Source organism: Montipora foliosa, chromosome 12 (genome assembly GCF_036669935.1).
Source record: "Montipora foliosa isolate CH-2021 chromosome 12, ASM3666993v2, whole genome shotgun sequence".
In the NCBI taxonomy this organism is placed as follows: domain Eukaryota; kingdom Metazoa; phylum Cnidaria; class Anthozoa; order Scleractinia; family Acroporidae; genus Montipora; species Montipora foliosa.
The window spans coordinates 41,033,527-41,048,526 of NC_090880.1; the positions used below are offsets into that span (position 1 = coordinate 41,033,527).

A 15,000-nucleotide genomic window follows, 5' to 3' on the forward strand; every position below is an offset into this window, starting at 1 on the left:
GTAATAGTCTTGTATACAAAGACTGCTCTTCAGCTTTTGTTGCGATTCCAAATGATTTACCTGTCCAGGAATACTGTCCATTGTACTCAAGACATGTGGTTCTGATGATGAACTCTTCAGAGAGTATACATTTCCTGCTGAGGTTCCCACAACAAGACCAGTTCCTGGTGAAAAGGACATGGCCGACAGCACATAACCGGGATACTGACTGTTTTGCTGTTAAGCAAGAGGGAGAAAAAATAATGTAATTCCATTCAACAGCTGTGCTGCAAGTAGAGTATTTCCCTGACAAACCGGCTTGTGGAATGACTATTCTGGGGGTGGGGGGTACGGGTGATTAGGTCTGGGTTAGGGTTAGGGTTAATGATCCTGTGAGGATCTTTTATTGAGATCTTTTAAATATCCTTGTGAGATCTTTTCAAGATCCTCAAAAGATCATAACAGGTTTAAAATGCAGGTCACATATCACAAGCCACAGGTGAATTAATAAAATGAATAAAAAATTAAATTAAGCGTAGGTCAATTAATATTCAGGCTGCAGTACATTAGAATTCATCTTTTCTTTCATTTGGAAAAAACAAGGTAATCACATATTTACGATATTCAAGTATAAGGAGTTCAAATCAGAAAAAAGATTAGATGCAAAAATTTATTGGAATTTTTTTTCTTAGCGGGCAAGATCAATGGAGCATGTATCACATTTACTGTTAACAATGACTTGTATTTGCTCCCTTGTTCATTTGCTTCACCTTATTTAAAAATAGTACGTCAATTAATATCTAACTATTACTGCAAACAGTGAAAATAATGATTCTGAGTTCAGTCATGAGATATATCTCACTAAAATAGCAACTGTAGGTCAAATGTGCTTGTTTTCTAATCTAGTGCCATCCAGAGGAACTTGTTAGATTTGAAACCACCAAAGAAAGGTCACAGAGCTTACTGTGGCCTTATTTTTATGAACTAAGATTCCCAAGAAGGATTCATGTTCTTCGTTTGAGATAATTAAGAAACCCCTCTTCCCTAATTGAACATCTTACAAAAGTGAATTTCTCACTTCCTCCAAAAGACATCTAGACTCTTTCTTTCTTTCTAAGTTCACAAAGCCACGTTTTTGGAATAACAACACACTAATTTGCATTTGATAAGTTTTGCCTTTGTCAGCAGAACAATTAATATGACCTGTAACCTATGACCTGCATTTTAAACCTGCTGCAAAGATCCTGTCAGGAAAGTTTAAGATCCTGGATTGCAAGAAAAATGAAAGATCCTTAAAGATCTTGGTAAGAATATTCAAAGATCCTTTGAACAGATCTTAATGTGAAGATCTTTGAGGATCCTTAAAGATCGTCAAAAGAGTTTCACCAGGAACAGGGTTCAGATTTCTTTGTATAATGAACAAGTTTGACAGTCAAATAATTTTGTTTATTACAATGCACCAATATTTGTGTAATAGACAGGTCAGACTCTTTTTTGTTTAATAAAGGAAAGTTGCACATGGCCACTAATTGTTTTTGTACCAGCCACGTACATTTGTACCATTACAGAAAAAAAAAGTGTCATAATAACTTCGTAACATATCTTACATGTACCTACAGTAGCTATAACATCAAACACATACAAGAATTGGTTGACAACTACAAGTTAGTTAGTTTATATTCCATGTGCTTAGTTATGTGACGTACAATACAATAATCACTGGCGACAGGATAGTAAGCTTTATGTCACATTATTATCATTGTTAAGAAAAAGTATTAAATAAGATTGTAGAAACTTGTAAAGCATCTGCTCACTGGTATTGATTGGGTATGGACTACGGAATTGAACTGGATATTGACTAAGATATTGTAACATAAAAATCATTGAAATACTGTGAATTTTAAAGGCAATCAGCTAACATTCCTTCAAACGAAGTGTACGCTACCTGTAGCCTCTTGTGAGGGTGGACTAGCTTTTCCGCAACTAAAGGAGTGCAGTGGAAGGGACGTATACAAAACATGGACCCAAGGTCCATGGACCACCACTGTGGACCCCGTCCATGGACCACCCCTGTGGACCACCCCTTATTTTGTAAAGTTACAAGCAGAGAAATCTTCGGACGAAAGAGACAAGCGATACTCGCACTAATATCTGGACAATTTAAGCCGGAGCCCATGACTACGATCTATGTCACGGCATTTAACATCTAAAAAAGACTATGATCTATAGACTACCTTTTCCGCAAAAAAAAACAAAAACACCCGGTTATGACATCAAGTTGCTGCTCTCATTCTTAACAGGAATATAGGGCTGCCGGCTGTTGTTCCCTTATCACGTTTATGGGCTACTGATTTAAGCAATTGTCTCTTAATTATAGACACCTATATACCATCTATTTCAAATTGGTGGCTCAGAAGGGATTCATCTACAACCCGCACTTCAAATTTACATTCATTTTGTTCATCGAGTCCTTCAAAACCCAAGCCCTTTCTTTTTACTAAATTTAGTAAGAGTGACTCTTTTAATTTTAATTCTGGTAATTCTGGTTTTCTTATTTTTAATTTTTAATTTTAGTTTTGTAAAGTTCCTCGGGCAATTAATGGATGTGAGCGCTATAGAAATGAAGTATTATCATTATTATCTCCTTGAACAACATGAACAACTTGAACAACGCAGTATATTACTCATTACTGTACACCTCAATACCGTCAAAGCAAACTCTTGAAAATTACCTCTTCTAACAACATCAAGCCATGGTTAAAACTTGCCCAGTAAAAGGACCAGGCAGACTAAAGTTCCACAAAAAAACATTTTTGTAGAAATTATCATGCATTATTTGCTTTGTTTTCCATTGAAATATTTTTCCAGTAACCGCGGCCAGTACAAAAAATATTAGTGGCCATGTGTAACTTTCATTTGTGGTGAATTTTTGTTTAAGAGACAAAAAAGACCTTCCTTTTTGTGTAATAAATAAATTTGACTTTCAAACGTGTTTATTACAAACATAAAAACAGGAAATTTGTTTAATAAACAAAGAAATCAGAGTCCGGAAACAATCTGAACCCTGTTCTGAGGGTAATAATAATTTGAATTTAAAAAAATACTGTATAAATTATTTATATCATGAACAGAACTTGCACTGAAAACAACAAAAATTATAATAATTTTAAACCCACCCTAGACACCTCTAAAATAGAAGAAAAAACAAGCTGTTTGGTTCGAAGATTGAAGACTATCACAGCACTCCCAAGATAATCCTGACGTTCATTTGCTGACAGTCCTTGCTCAAAGTCTTGTGTTGGACTGTTGAAAATGAGCAAATTGATAAAGTGGACTGTGAAAATACACGTAACCATAATAAAAAAGACCTGCAATCCTAGACAAATAATAATTATTATTATTTTAAAAAGCTGTGATAATAGAAACTGAAGGGAAAATTCTTCAAAAGGTTCTCAGTTCTTAACTGAGCAAAAACAATACACATAGCTAACTTAATAAATTAAAGGAGACTTACCTGGAAGTTGATGTTTGATTGGAATTCTATCAGTCATCTTGAGAGCAGAGATTATACAAGATACCATGCATGCCCACGGTTTGTCATCCTTCAAAGAGGAGTGGTCACACAAGGCCCCGTGACAAAGAATACAATATTATATCAAAAACAGGGAGGGAGTCAATGAGCAATGGGTGGCCGTGTGATCTCTGCTCTCTAGATGCCTGATAGAATTCCAATCAAACATCAACTTCCAGGTAAGTCTTGTTTAATTCATTTCTTCTATCAGTCATCTACCACAGAGATTCCACAAGATTTAAAAGTCATGTGGTCACGCAGGACATCAAAACTCAATTTATTGACATACAGAACCCCTATTAAAGTACAATGTATACCAGGCATAAGATAACCTGCACGAAAGTGAACCGTAACTCAAGACAAGGCTTGACAACAAAGTCAACAATCAATGTATTTCTATAGCAAAAGAGAGAATAGCAAGACTAAAACAGTCAAAGATGAATCTAGGGGCTGAACTGGTTTGTTGTAAAAAGGGTTGAAAACACAGTCGTTACTCCCAAGTGGCAGCTTTCATAACTGTAGGCAATGCAATATTACAGCTGCGAGCCTTGCTTGTAGAGGCTAAGTAGGTAGAGGGAAAGCTAGCCTTGTTTGGAAAACTCCTATTAAAAACCTTTGGACAAGTGGGTGATTCCCAACAGTAATATCCCCTTGCATAGAGTTCTTGTAGAAATGCCACAACCCTCCTATTTTCTGCAAATGACTGCCACTTCTCAGGGTACAACTGGTATTGTTTTTGGTTGCTGTCTGCCACGAGGACGCTTTTAAGTCATCGCTCTTTCCCTTTTTGGCAAGCGGTTTCTGTTGGTTTGTCCTCGGCGGCGTTTTCCTCGCCCTCACCCTCAGAGGAGTTCACCAACTCATCCTCTTCTTCCTGTGCTGCATCATAAGCAGCTTTTAATTTCTGCACTACAGGCGTAACATTAGGAAGTAGACTCGTTAGCTGGTCTCCCTTATGGCTTAGTTTGGCAAGGTCCTACTCGCTGGTCCTTTTGGTTCGTCCTGTATGTACGTGTGGCAATGGGAGGTCTGGCTGCACCAGTAACCATAGCTTTTGCGGTGGTGCCCGGCTGGGTGAACGTCCCGAAAAGGACTCAGCTCAGATGAAGTTATAATTTGTGTCTTACCCGGCCTCGCCTAGGCAGATTTTGAGTGTTGGGCTTCTTTCAATAGCCAATCCACAGTACTTTCCTCCGTCATCATGGGAAGGTGAACTTCACCTTTGAAAAGAACTGATTTGTCTTGCAAATCTCTACCGGATGGCGTAGATTGATGGGGAAAAAACTCATTGGATAACCAACCATGCTACAAGATGGCGAACGTTCACATTGAATGACAAACCATGAGCATGCATACTATCTCGTGGAATCTCTGCGGTAGATGACTGATAGAATTGAACATGATGGAGAACAATAATATAATTATTATAATAAAAATTCTTTCAAACTGTATGCACTAGAGTAGTTTTCAACTGAGTGTCGAAAGTAATTGGCGAATTACTTTGGTTTTGCATCTACTTCACTCATTGATTGGTTCAAAGATGTCGCGCCGCTTTTTCAACCAATCACAAGTGAGACCAAAACCAATCGTGGCTCGCGCATGCACATTTTCCAGCGCTCTGTGTTGGCTATGTGTGATTAATGTGGCTAAATGAAATTTAGGCAAAGTTAAAATCGAGGCATTGCTAGCCAGCAGTGTTATAAACTAAAGCTATTGGGGGGCACCCTTTGCTTGCCCTAGGGGTATTTACTAGCTCAACATTGCAGATCGTTGCAGATCTTTCAGCTGTGTTTTTAGCCCCATCTTTTTGCTTTGTACCTTCCTAACCCATGGTTTAGTGTCATCAACCCGAAGATCCTACACCTCAGCACAGAACAAGTTCATTAGCTTCTGTCAGCAACTTGGCAAACTACATTCTTCTGGTTACCCCTGCCCTGCGGATGAATGGACACTGTCTCTTTGCCACATTCCTTGCGGCACTCGTCCATCAAGGTGTATTTATCGGCAGTGAGATCCTTGCACATTGAACAAGGCTTTCCAGATCCTTTGTCTGATTGTCATAGACTCCAGCGGGTGGTTCCAGGCATTAAGCGGGTTCAAGGTTCTGTGATGTCCCAGCGACTCCCGATTACGGACTGCCTCTTGGCTACCATTTTCCAGGCTCTGGACATGAATGCTTATAACCACTGCATGTTCTGGGCAGCCTACACTATAGGATATTTTGGGTTCCTACAATCAGCAGAGTTTACAGGCCCAAACTCATCTAGTTTTTCTCCAGCACTTCCCTTAGAGGTTGGGAATGTGGCAGTTGACTCGACTCTTCATAACTAATGCTTGTGTGTGCGAATCAAGGCCTCCAAAACGGATCCTTTCCATCAAGACTGTTTTATCCACATTAGACGGGGTCAGCCACCCTTGTGTGCAGTGGAAGCAGCCGTTGCATACTTGGTACTGAGAGGCAACACCCCTGGTCCGTTCTTTTTACTGCAATCTGGTTCATCTTTGACGCAATCACTGCTTACCTCCTGGTTGCGTCAGATATTGGAATGTGCGGATATTCCGGGGAATTTCTCTAGTCACACCTTCAGGATAGGAGCAGCAACCATTGCAGCAAGGAATGGCATTCCGGATCACGTCCTTCAGAAGCTGGGATATTGGACTAGCAATACCTACTGATGTACTGTACATTGGCACCCCTTCAGAGGCTTTGGCCAACAATTTTTCCTCTCCTTGCGTGACAGCTGCAGGTATGTTTATTTGGTTGCTTGTGGTGGGGTGTGGTGCCTGGTCTGTTTTAGGAGTCCAAGGTTCCATGGTCTCTCTACCTACCTACCTCTCTTAGGCCTAAACTTCTTTTTTAGCCTTAACAAGGCCTAAGTTTAGCATTATAAAGGTTTTGCAACAAGTGACATGTGAAAAGCAACCTGTACTTTAAACCTGTCGGAAATCAACCACCCACTTGATAGCTTTATAGCTCCCAATAGCACAGTCATGGGGTTAAGTCACATTCAAGTCTGTTTTTTTTTTTTTCATATTGTAAATAGATTTGTACTAATGACAGTCATACCTTTTCTCTTCAAAATAGAAATTGGCAGCTATGACAAGTTCTTCTTCCAAACCATCGTTGTTGAAATCTGCGATGAATGGTGTTGACAGAATGTGTGGGTCGACAAAGACAGTGGATTTATCGCTTGACAAACCAGAAGGACGAATGCCTGGGTAATACTTGGACCCAAACATGTCACTGTAGCCAGTGCTTGCATTTGAAATCCACTGTTGTTTCCAAGGAATGGAGAATGAAGGATTAGAGTAAAGTATATATATATATATATAGTAATTTTATATCATAGAGAATACAAGGGAATGTTTGCTTATGTCATTGTTTCTTAAGATTTTGTTTCATTATAAAGATAAAAGTTTGCTCACAGAAAGCAATGTGCTATTTACAAATTGACTTCAAAAGGTAAAAGAACTTGTTAAACTAACCAAAGTTAAATCTACAATTTTAATCCTTTAATTAAGCTTCAAATTAATAACGAGCCAGTTATTAGCCATCAAAAAGTGATAAATTATTGGGCATCAAAACTGAAATTTTGAATTTTCAAAGCATCATTGCTCAGAGTTTATCTGAAATAGGGTGTTCAAATTTTCAGAGATAGCTACAGTAATAATTATTATGCAATTTGCATGTTCAATACTGAGAGTACTTTTTTCTTGCCTGACTGATTAGAAAAGGATAGTCTTATGCTAGCGAGGCAAAAAATGTAAGCAAAGATTCCCAAAATAAGGTGCTTTTTTTATTTATCACATACACAGCGAAATTACTGAATGCAGATTGGCTGAGATGGAGGACATTTTTTTTAAATCACAAGGGGCACTTTTGGTAATCAAGAGAACATGATTACTTGATCCTGATTCGTTTACAGTTGCTTTATATCCAGTGCAAGTGAAGTTACAATAGGATCTTCTTCCAAAATTTGACTCTGATTAATTAAACTGCTTTTTGTCCACACATAAAATACATTTTAAGCGCAATTTCTGTTGGCAGCCAAGATAATTGAATTGGACTTTCAGTCATGCCAAAACGCAGACTGCAGACCGCGCAGACCAGGGGTAAAATATGGCATTACCCTCACTATTATTGAGAGCTAACCGTAAACAGGCTAACCTGAATGTTATTTAGGCCTAATTCAGGCTAACAGAATTTTCATTTTTCAGACGGTCTGCACAGTCTGCAGTCTGCGTTTTTCAGTGTCCCTTGGACTTTAATCCAATGAAAGTGTGTTAACTTAAAGTTGATTGTCATTTGTCCAGTTTTCTTCAATAATTTTGCTCTTTATGTGATAAATATGTAAGCTCAATTGCCCTTGTGCAATTAAGAGTTAATTTCGCTAAGTCTTGTATTTACAAAGTTTTCCAATTTTGTGAAAACTTTGAAAGTATACGTGAAATTAATCCTTAATTCCTGGGAGTAAGACTTAACAGATTTTACTGTCTGATGCCAGATGATTTTACTCCTTAACTGGAAGCATCTCCTAGGGTGCCTGGGGGTGGGGTCAATGGGTGAAGATACAGTTATTTTGCTCCATACAAGTCCTCTTATATTTTTTTCTGCTCATCAGCTTGGGGTACCTGTTTGTAAAGGTTATAGTCTGGTTCAGTGGTTAGGTACTGCTGGCAGTCCTTTCAATGTCAGTCAAGCTGACGATGCAGGCAATTTTAGGGATAGAAATTTTGTTCTTTTCTCTAATTTCATTATTGCAACCAAATACAACGCTTCTCAGAAGCAGTTTCAGCAACTTCTGAACCTAAAAAAAACAGGAAAATTCAGCCCCTGAAAAAAGTGCGATCTTGTTTTGACATCACACTTTTGCTATCCCCAGTCTCCTTAACTGCATGGTTTGTACATGTACCTCACAGGAAGTGAAAATCCGATTTTTAAAAGGCTAAAGGGCACAGAAGGAGAATCGATATGGAAATCCTCATAATGTTTTACCTGGAAAACTCATGATGTTTCGATTGACTGTTTAAGAAAAATCTGTCAAATACACTTTAACCCTCTCTCTCCTAAAGAGTGAGGCTTGTAGATTTTACTCTGCCTAACACCAGACAATTGCTGCTGCTTCAAGGATGAATGGGTTAACAACATCTAGATCCACTCTAAAGCCCTTTTAATCCAGAGAGTCCGACGTAAAGATTTTACTCTGTCCAAGCCATCAGACGATTTTATTCTTCAATGGGGATCGCTTCAGGGATTATAACTCACTCAGTCTGCATCTGGGATGAATGGGTCAAAACTAAGCAGGTTGACCTTACAAAGATCTTGATATACTTTATGATGAAGACTTAAAGACAAGTACCTCAACAGGGTTAGGTTTTGCAGTAAACTCTGCAAATGAAGCTAATCTTGTTGACTTTGTTGGATTGGAAACAGAATCCATGTAGTCCTCATTTCCAATTTGCTGGGAGTCTATGAAGAACCAGTCCTTTTTCATAACAAGAGGTGGAATCTGTCAAGGAATTGAATGAGACTTGTTGTACAGCTTGATATCCAATAGAAATCATACTTTAATAAGTTCAAGGACAAAACCCTGGTTGTTGCATAAAAAGAAATCATCACATGTGTCAGTCATAGCGAGTATCAAGTATTTATGAGTCAATGAATCAATAAGTCAACGAGTCATGAGTCATGAGTCATGAGTCAATGAGTCACTGAGTTAGTACCATTGCCCTAACCCACAAAATGAAAACTAAAATTTCAGAGAGTGCCTAGGCGTAATCACTAAAATGAGGGCTTAGACTTAATCAATAAATTATTGCTACAGTATATATTGACTGTGAGTCTCACTGACTCATGACTCATTGTTATGAACGTTCTTGTTATGAACAGAGGCAGTGTGGCCCAGTGGTTAGGGCGCATGCCTTGAGATCCGGAGATCCCGGGTTCAAGACCCGCTCTGACCACTCGCTGAATTTGTTCCTGGTGGTCCCTGGTTCAACTTCCCAGCTGCACTAAATAGCCAAGTGGTTTGCAACCGGCCAGTTGGGATTCTTAATAGTTGTTGTTGTTGTGTTCTGTTGTTTCGTTGATTGTTTCATTGGCCCTGAAAAGACCCTATGGGGAGCGGTCAATTAAGTATGTATCACATTGTATTGACTAATAAATCATGGGACCTCAGTCATAGCAAGGACCCATGAGGTGTGACCACTTTCAATGAACTGATCTTATTCTTTCATGCTAGTACATGTACACTATTAAATCAAACACTATAGAAAGTATTATTTGGCTTTTGATTGAGTAATCTAGGAAGTTGCAAGGGCCATTTAAGGATGCAATGAAAGTGAGGAAGATGAGATGTCCAGCAATTTTGTTTAGAAGTACAGTAAATCTGATTAAACAAGACGATTTCATTGGAATTCTTTAAAAATCAAGAACTTACATGAATAGTATTATTTTAGTACTTAAATGAGCTTGAATAAGTACTTTATATGCCTATGTATGAGAAGAATTTTAAGGAATTATTTTAAATGTTGTTCTGATCCAACAACTTACCGGCAATGTCTCCCCTTCCATAATCATGCCATCACTTCGTATAAAGATCACAGTACCATCTGCAGTCGCTAGCACTATTTCACGCATTCCATCATTGTCTAAGTCATACTGAAAACATGAAAATCGGTCCCAATTTGAAATGAACTGAAAATGACAGAAATGGCCAAGATGCTGTAAACAATCTGGTTTAGCACTAACGTCATTTCAACAATGTTGTAACAAAAATGATTATTTATTATTGAAGTTGAAACTACTTTAACTTCAATTGGGTTACAGTTACATTCATAGTACCTCTCAGAGATGAGCAAGAGGCCATTCCATTTAACAGTAATTTTTTAATATTCTCACTTCTCTGTGGATAACATTCTCCAAAGGGAATTGCTAAAGTCATTTCTGAGGGGGTGGAAAATTATCCTTTTTTCTCAAGGAAAGTGGAAAACTAAGGCTTGCATTAATAATGTGTTAATGCATCAGCATCTTTAACATTAGTCCCTTCTATGTAAATTGAGCCACAACATTGTTTAGTCAATCATGTTTTGTTATGCAATATAGCGAAACAGCTGAGAAAAGCTTGGGGAAGGGTGGGGGGGAGGGGACATCTCCCCACTTCCTCAAGACTCTCAGCTGTTTTCCTTGATTGCGTGACAAAACACAATTGACTCAACAAGCAGCTGAACTGACATAGAAGGGACTGCTAACAATCTACTCCATAGATGGTGTGGACATTAAATGGAATCGCTGGAAGGTGAATATCAGTTATTCAGGTGAATAATGTGAATAACGTGTACAATACATTCAAGATTACAGTTTTCTAGTTCGTGAAAGGATGGCGCTACGTTACAAGACAAGAGTGAAGCACTAAAACACCATTTTGGAGGTCATGGGTTCACTTACAAGTAAAGGCGCTGAAAAGAGCATCTTCCCAGAAAGAAAGACAGGCCAACCGGGAAGATAGTGCCCCGAACGACCATCAACAACTGTTAACTGACCATTGAAAGACGTTACCAAGACATCTTTCACATTATCTCCATTCAAATCCGCTAACAATGGACTGGAGACTACAGGAGAAGACCCTACATCTGCCTGCCATACTGGTTCTAAGTAAAGGTCGCAATCAAGTGCTGTTGTGAACGAAAAAGTCACGAAAAACAAAATGCAAACTTTGCAAGAAGCTGATGTTGTTTCCTCCCTTGTCGACATTTGAGCAGAAGAAAATCAATTTCTTGAATCGTCCTTCGCAGGAAAAGTAAACAATCCTTTTGTAAAAGAAAGTACTTGTCACAAATCTTTGGAAAGACGAACAAATTTCTGCGACAAAACGGATGACATCAGGGCATTCATTAAATTGAATTTGGCCAACATTCAGAGTCAGTGGTTAATGGCAAAAGACGGTACAATATATGTCCCCATACATAACGCATCTACCACGGAAAGACTTATTGCGCATGCTTGAGTTTAAACGGAATCAGATACGAGAGAAAAGCAAAAACGTCATGCTAGCTCCCACATAGAGCACTAATAACATAGTACACCATATATAACTAGTTATAGCTGTCGCTAAAGTGCCAACGAGCCAAGCTTGCGTGATCTGGCGGCTGCAAACATCACGCGGCGTGCTCGTGCGGCACTCTCATTGGTTATCGCTACGGTCAACATTTCATCGCTTTGGTCTACATTACAGCTTTTGGTCTACATTACAATTAAATTTGAAGCGCTTCTGAAATTTCGTCCGCCTAAAAATCTTCTCGCGGCTCTATAAGCTGCCGCCTCGCCAGGCCTTCTGTCTTCAGAAGGCCTGACTCGTTGGCAATAACACAAAGAGTATCCTACACTCATATGCACTGCATTAACCTACATTCATACGCACTGACCTACATTCGCATGCATTTACCTACACTCCTATGCATTAACCTACAGCCAAATGTTTCACCTACATTCACACGCACCGACCTACATTCCGGCGGGGCTAAAACACGGGTCCCATTCCACAGGTCAGTCGTTGCAGGTCATTGTTTTACCTTTTGGAAAGTAACCCTAACGGAAATTGAAACTAACAGCAGAATTTCTTTCCCATCTCTTTCTCACCTCAAAGTAGGTCTATCAGAATAAATATCAAGAACGGTTCTTTTAAAGCGCCGACTATTTAAAATATCAATTGAAAGCAAAAGAACTTTAGAAAAACATTGCTTTCAAAGACAACAGTTAAAATTTGCATCTTCTTTACGAAATGCCGCAGCGCATGTATTTGTTATTTATTTTTGGTTTTGAGCAGGTAGAAGTTGGGCAGCTATTCAGCTGATGTGGACCTACTATACCCACCCACCCATATACACACAGAGGATAGCCACAACACCGGGATCTTCATCCCCTACTCTTCTCGAATAGTGTGTGGGTTCTTTAACGTGACAGGGAACTAATGAACATGAAAGTTATTTATGAGACGGGACCTCCGGCTTATCGTCCTTATCCGAGAAGACTTGAAAGTCTAACCATTTGCGGATGTAATCACAAAGGCAGCTTTTTCTCCTCAGTTATTTAAAGACCCTGAGTGTTGGTCCGGCCGGAGTCCAACTCACGACCTCCCGCATGGAAGCCCGGTGCTCAAACAACTTAGCTTTTTCTCCTTTAAATATTAAAAATTAATACGAGAACTCGTGACTTGACAAGTTTGGTTATAAAAAAGGAAAAATCTTCTGGAAGCCTTGTAATCAAATAAACTTCTAAGAACGCGTCTTCCAACCAAGAGGTGTTTCTTCAAAAAGTGGCACCTCCTTTGTGGAAGCGCCGCCCATTCAAACTATCAAATGGAAGAAAAAGCAGCGCTTTACGAAAAAGCCTCATCGCGTGCTTTCAGCAACTTTAACTGAAGCTTAAGTCTGACTTTACCTTTTTTCCTTATTAAAAAGATAATACGACAATTCTATGAATTCCAAGTGCGTTATTTAAGCTTCTGTCAGAAAGGAGTAAAAATTTGCATCTGCATACTTTTATACGAAATGCCGCCGTGAATGCTTTTAAGCAACAAATTAACTGATCTAAGGCTTTTCCTCAAGTTTTCCCGATCCAAAATCTAACTCTATATCGATAAACCGAACTTGAACTTTTGAAGATTGGATCCGGCGTTCAAATTCCCGCCCCGTCGGGCCAAAATGGTGTTCAAATGCCCCACTCTATCGTCGGATTTGTCTGTCATACCTTACCAAAGAACAATCGTCGTCGGTTCCTATCGTCTTAATAAAGCTAGTGTATAAACATGTTAACACATGTTTCGTGACCCTTTATATGATGATGCTGTTTTTACCAGACTTGAGCTACTACAAAAACACAACTTTAATATTGAAACTATTAAAAGTGACTTGAAGATTGAATTAATTAAGTCGGACAATGTCAATAAGCAAGTATAAGCTGCTCTGACTTCGAAACAAGGCAAAGGTTGTTTAATTAACGAGGGAACTGTATACTTATCAACAACAGAGCCTAGAACGTTTACGACTGCATGTATTTTTAAATTGTTCAGTGTCGGTTGATTACCGCTAACAGACACGTACAGCTTTCAGAGCTTTAACAATGAAATGGAGGGTTTGAAAACGTACCATATTGTATTCACTCTATAGTATGACAAAGACGAATTACGCAGCCAAAAATTCCTTTGAAGACAACTTTTGAAGATCTTTTTCGTAAGCCAATCCCTCACAAATCAGGGGCACCCAACGAGAATATTGTTCAAAACCACTTAAAAATACAGTTGTTAAACGTATTTTAGTATTTAAACGGTAGATATAGGCATATTTTTATCCCCTAAAAATTTTTCATCTGTTCGGATCTCCTAGCTGAAAGTCTAGTGGTCTGAAAATTATAGGGATGAAAACTTATCTTTTCGAAAATTTCAGGCAGAAAAAGGGCTCCCGAAAATTCTAGGTGACCTTTGTAGGGTAAAAATCTGTTTAAAATGGGCAATTTTACCATTTTTTAGATGTTCGAAAATCCTAGGACAGGCAGGCAAGCAAGAAATTTTACAACAAATGTTCCGAAAATTCTAGATCTCAAATCGTCTTCCGAACAGATATTTTCCGAAAATTGACGTTGGGTGCCCCTGACAAATGCTATATCTCTTCTTTCATAGCCTTCCATCTCGTCCAAACGTGTGTTATAGCTGTTAGCGACTTCGGCGCCCGACAAAATATCCTGACACTTCCGGTTCAATTTTCCCCACCCCACGCAGGCAAAGGTCAAATTTCCCACTCCCCGGGCACAGAAGATAGTCAAATGCTTGGGAAGTAGGCGGGGGAGGGGGAGGGGGGGGGGGTGGTTGTTGAAGTTTGGATTGATCGGCGCATTATAGTAGTCTTTGGCATGCCATCAACGGCGCCGACCGAAAAGAACGAAAGGAAGGCCGTGAGTTCTTATTTTCAAAACTTGACGCGTGAACCCGAGAGGCAGAAGGACTCAAGTAAGCGACCAGTTCCAATGCAGGTGGAATTGTCAGATTGTCGAATGCGATCTAGTTAACATAACTCAAACGACTGTCATAACTGAGGGGAAAAAGTTAAGGCTTGCTTTCCACTACGACGAATTTGTGGAAGACGATTGTGCGAGCAGAACACCTCGTAACTCAAATGGAAACCTTACTGAATACTGGCAAGTCTGGTTGGTCAATAATACACTCCCTAGTTTTGGTGGAAATGTCATAAGAACTTTCTCAGCTTTGATGGTCTTTAATACAAGCATCGTTTGAAGACCAAGTTAAGGTTTTGTGTCGATTCAGAAAGACCAGTTCTTTTGAAAAAGGGACACTTTACGGTGAACTTTCTTCTCCAAGAAAACATTGTTAGCGTCTTACTTTAAATAAGATCAGAAACCCATAAGGGTTGACAGCTCCCGAATATTCAGTGCGAAC

General features: G+C 39.1%; 1 protein-coding gene across 2 annotated transcripts in view; it reads right to left on the minus strand.

The window, feature by feature from the left end:
• The window catches only part of LOC137980299 (uncharacterized), a 25,878-nt gene extending 14,347 nt beyond the window's left edge, over positions 1–11,531 (minus strand). For both annotated transcript variants that reach the window (XR_011118489.1, XM_068827696.1), the window contains exons 1-6: positions 10,998–11,531; positions 10,104–10,211; positions 8,911–9,060; positions 6,618–6,823; positions 3,156–3,282; positions 61–216 (exon numbers count right to left, since the gene is read on the minus strand). Coding sequence is in view for 1 of the 2 variants with exons in the window: in XM_068827696.1 (XP_068683797.1) it covers positions 61–216; positions 3,156–3,282; positions 6,618–6,823; positions 8,911–9,060; positions 10,104–10,211; positions 10,998–11,303 (1,053 nt within the window). In the remaining variant the exon portion in view is untranslated. The remainder of the gene's footprint in view (positions 1–60; positions 217–3,155; positions 3,283–6,617; positions 6,824–8,910; positions 9,061–10,103; positions 10,212–10,997) is intronic.
• Between the last annotated feature and the right edge of the window lie 3,469 nt (positions 11,532–15,000).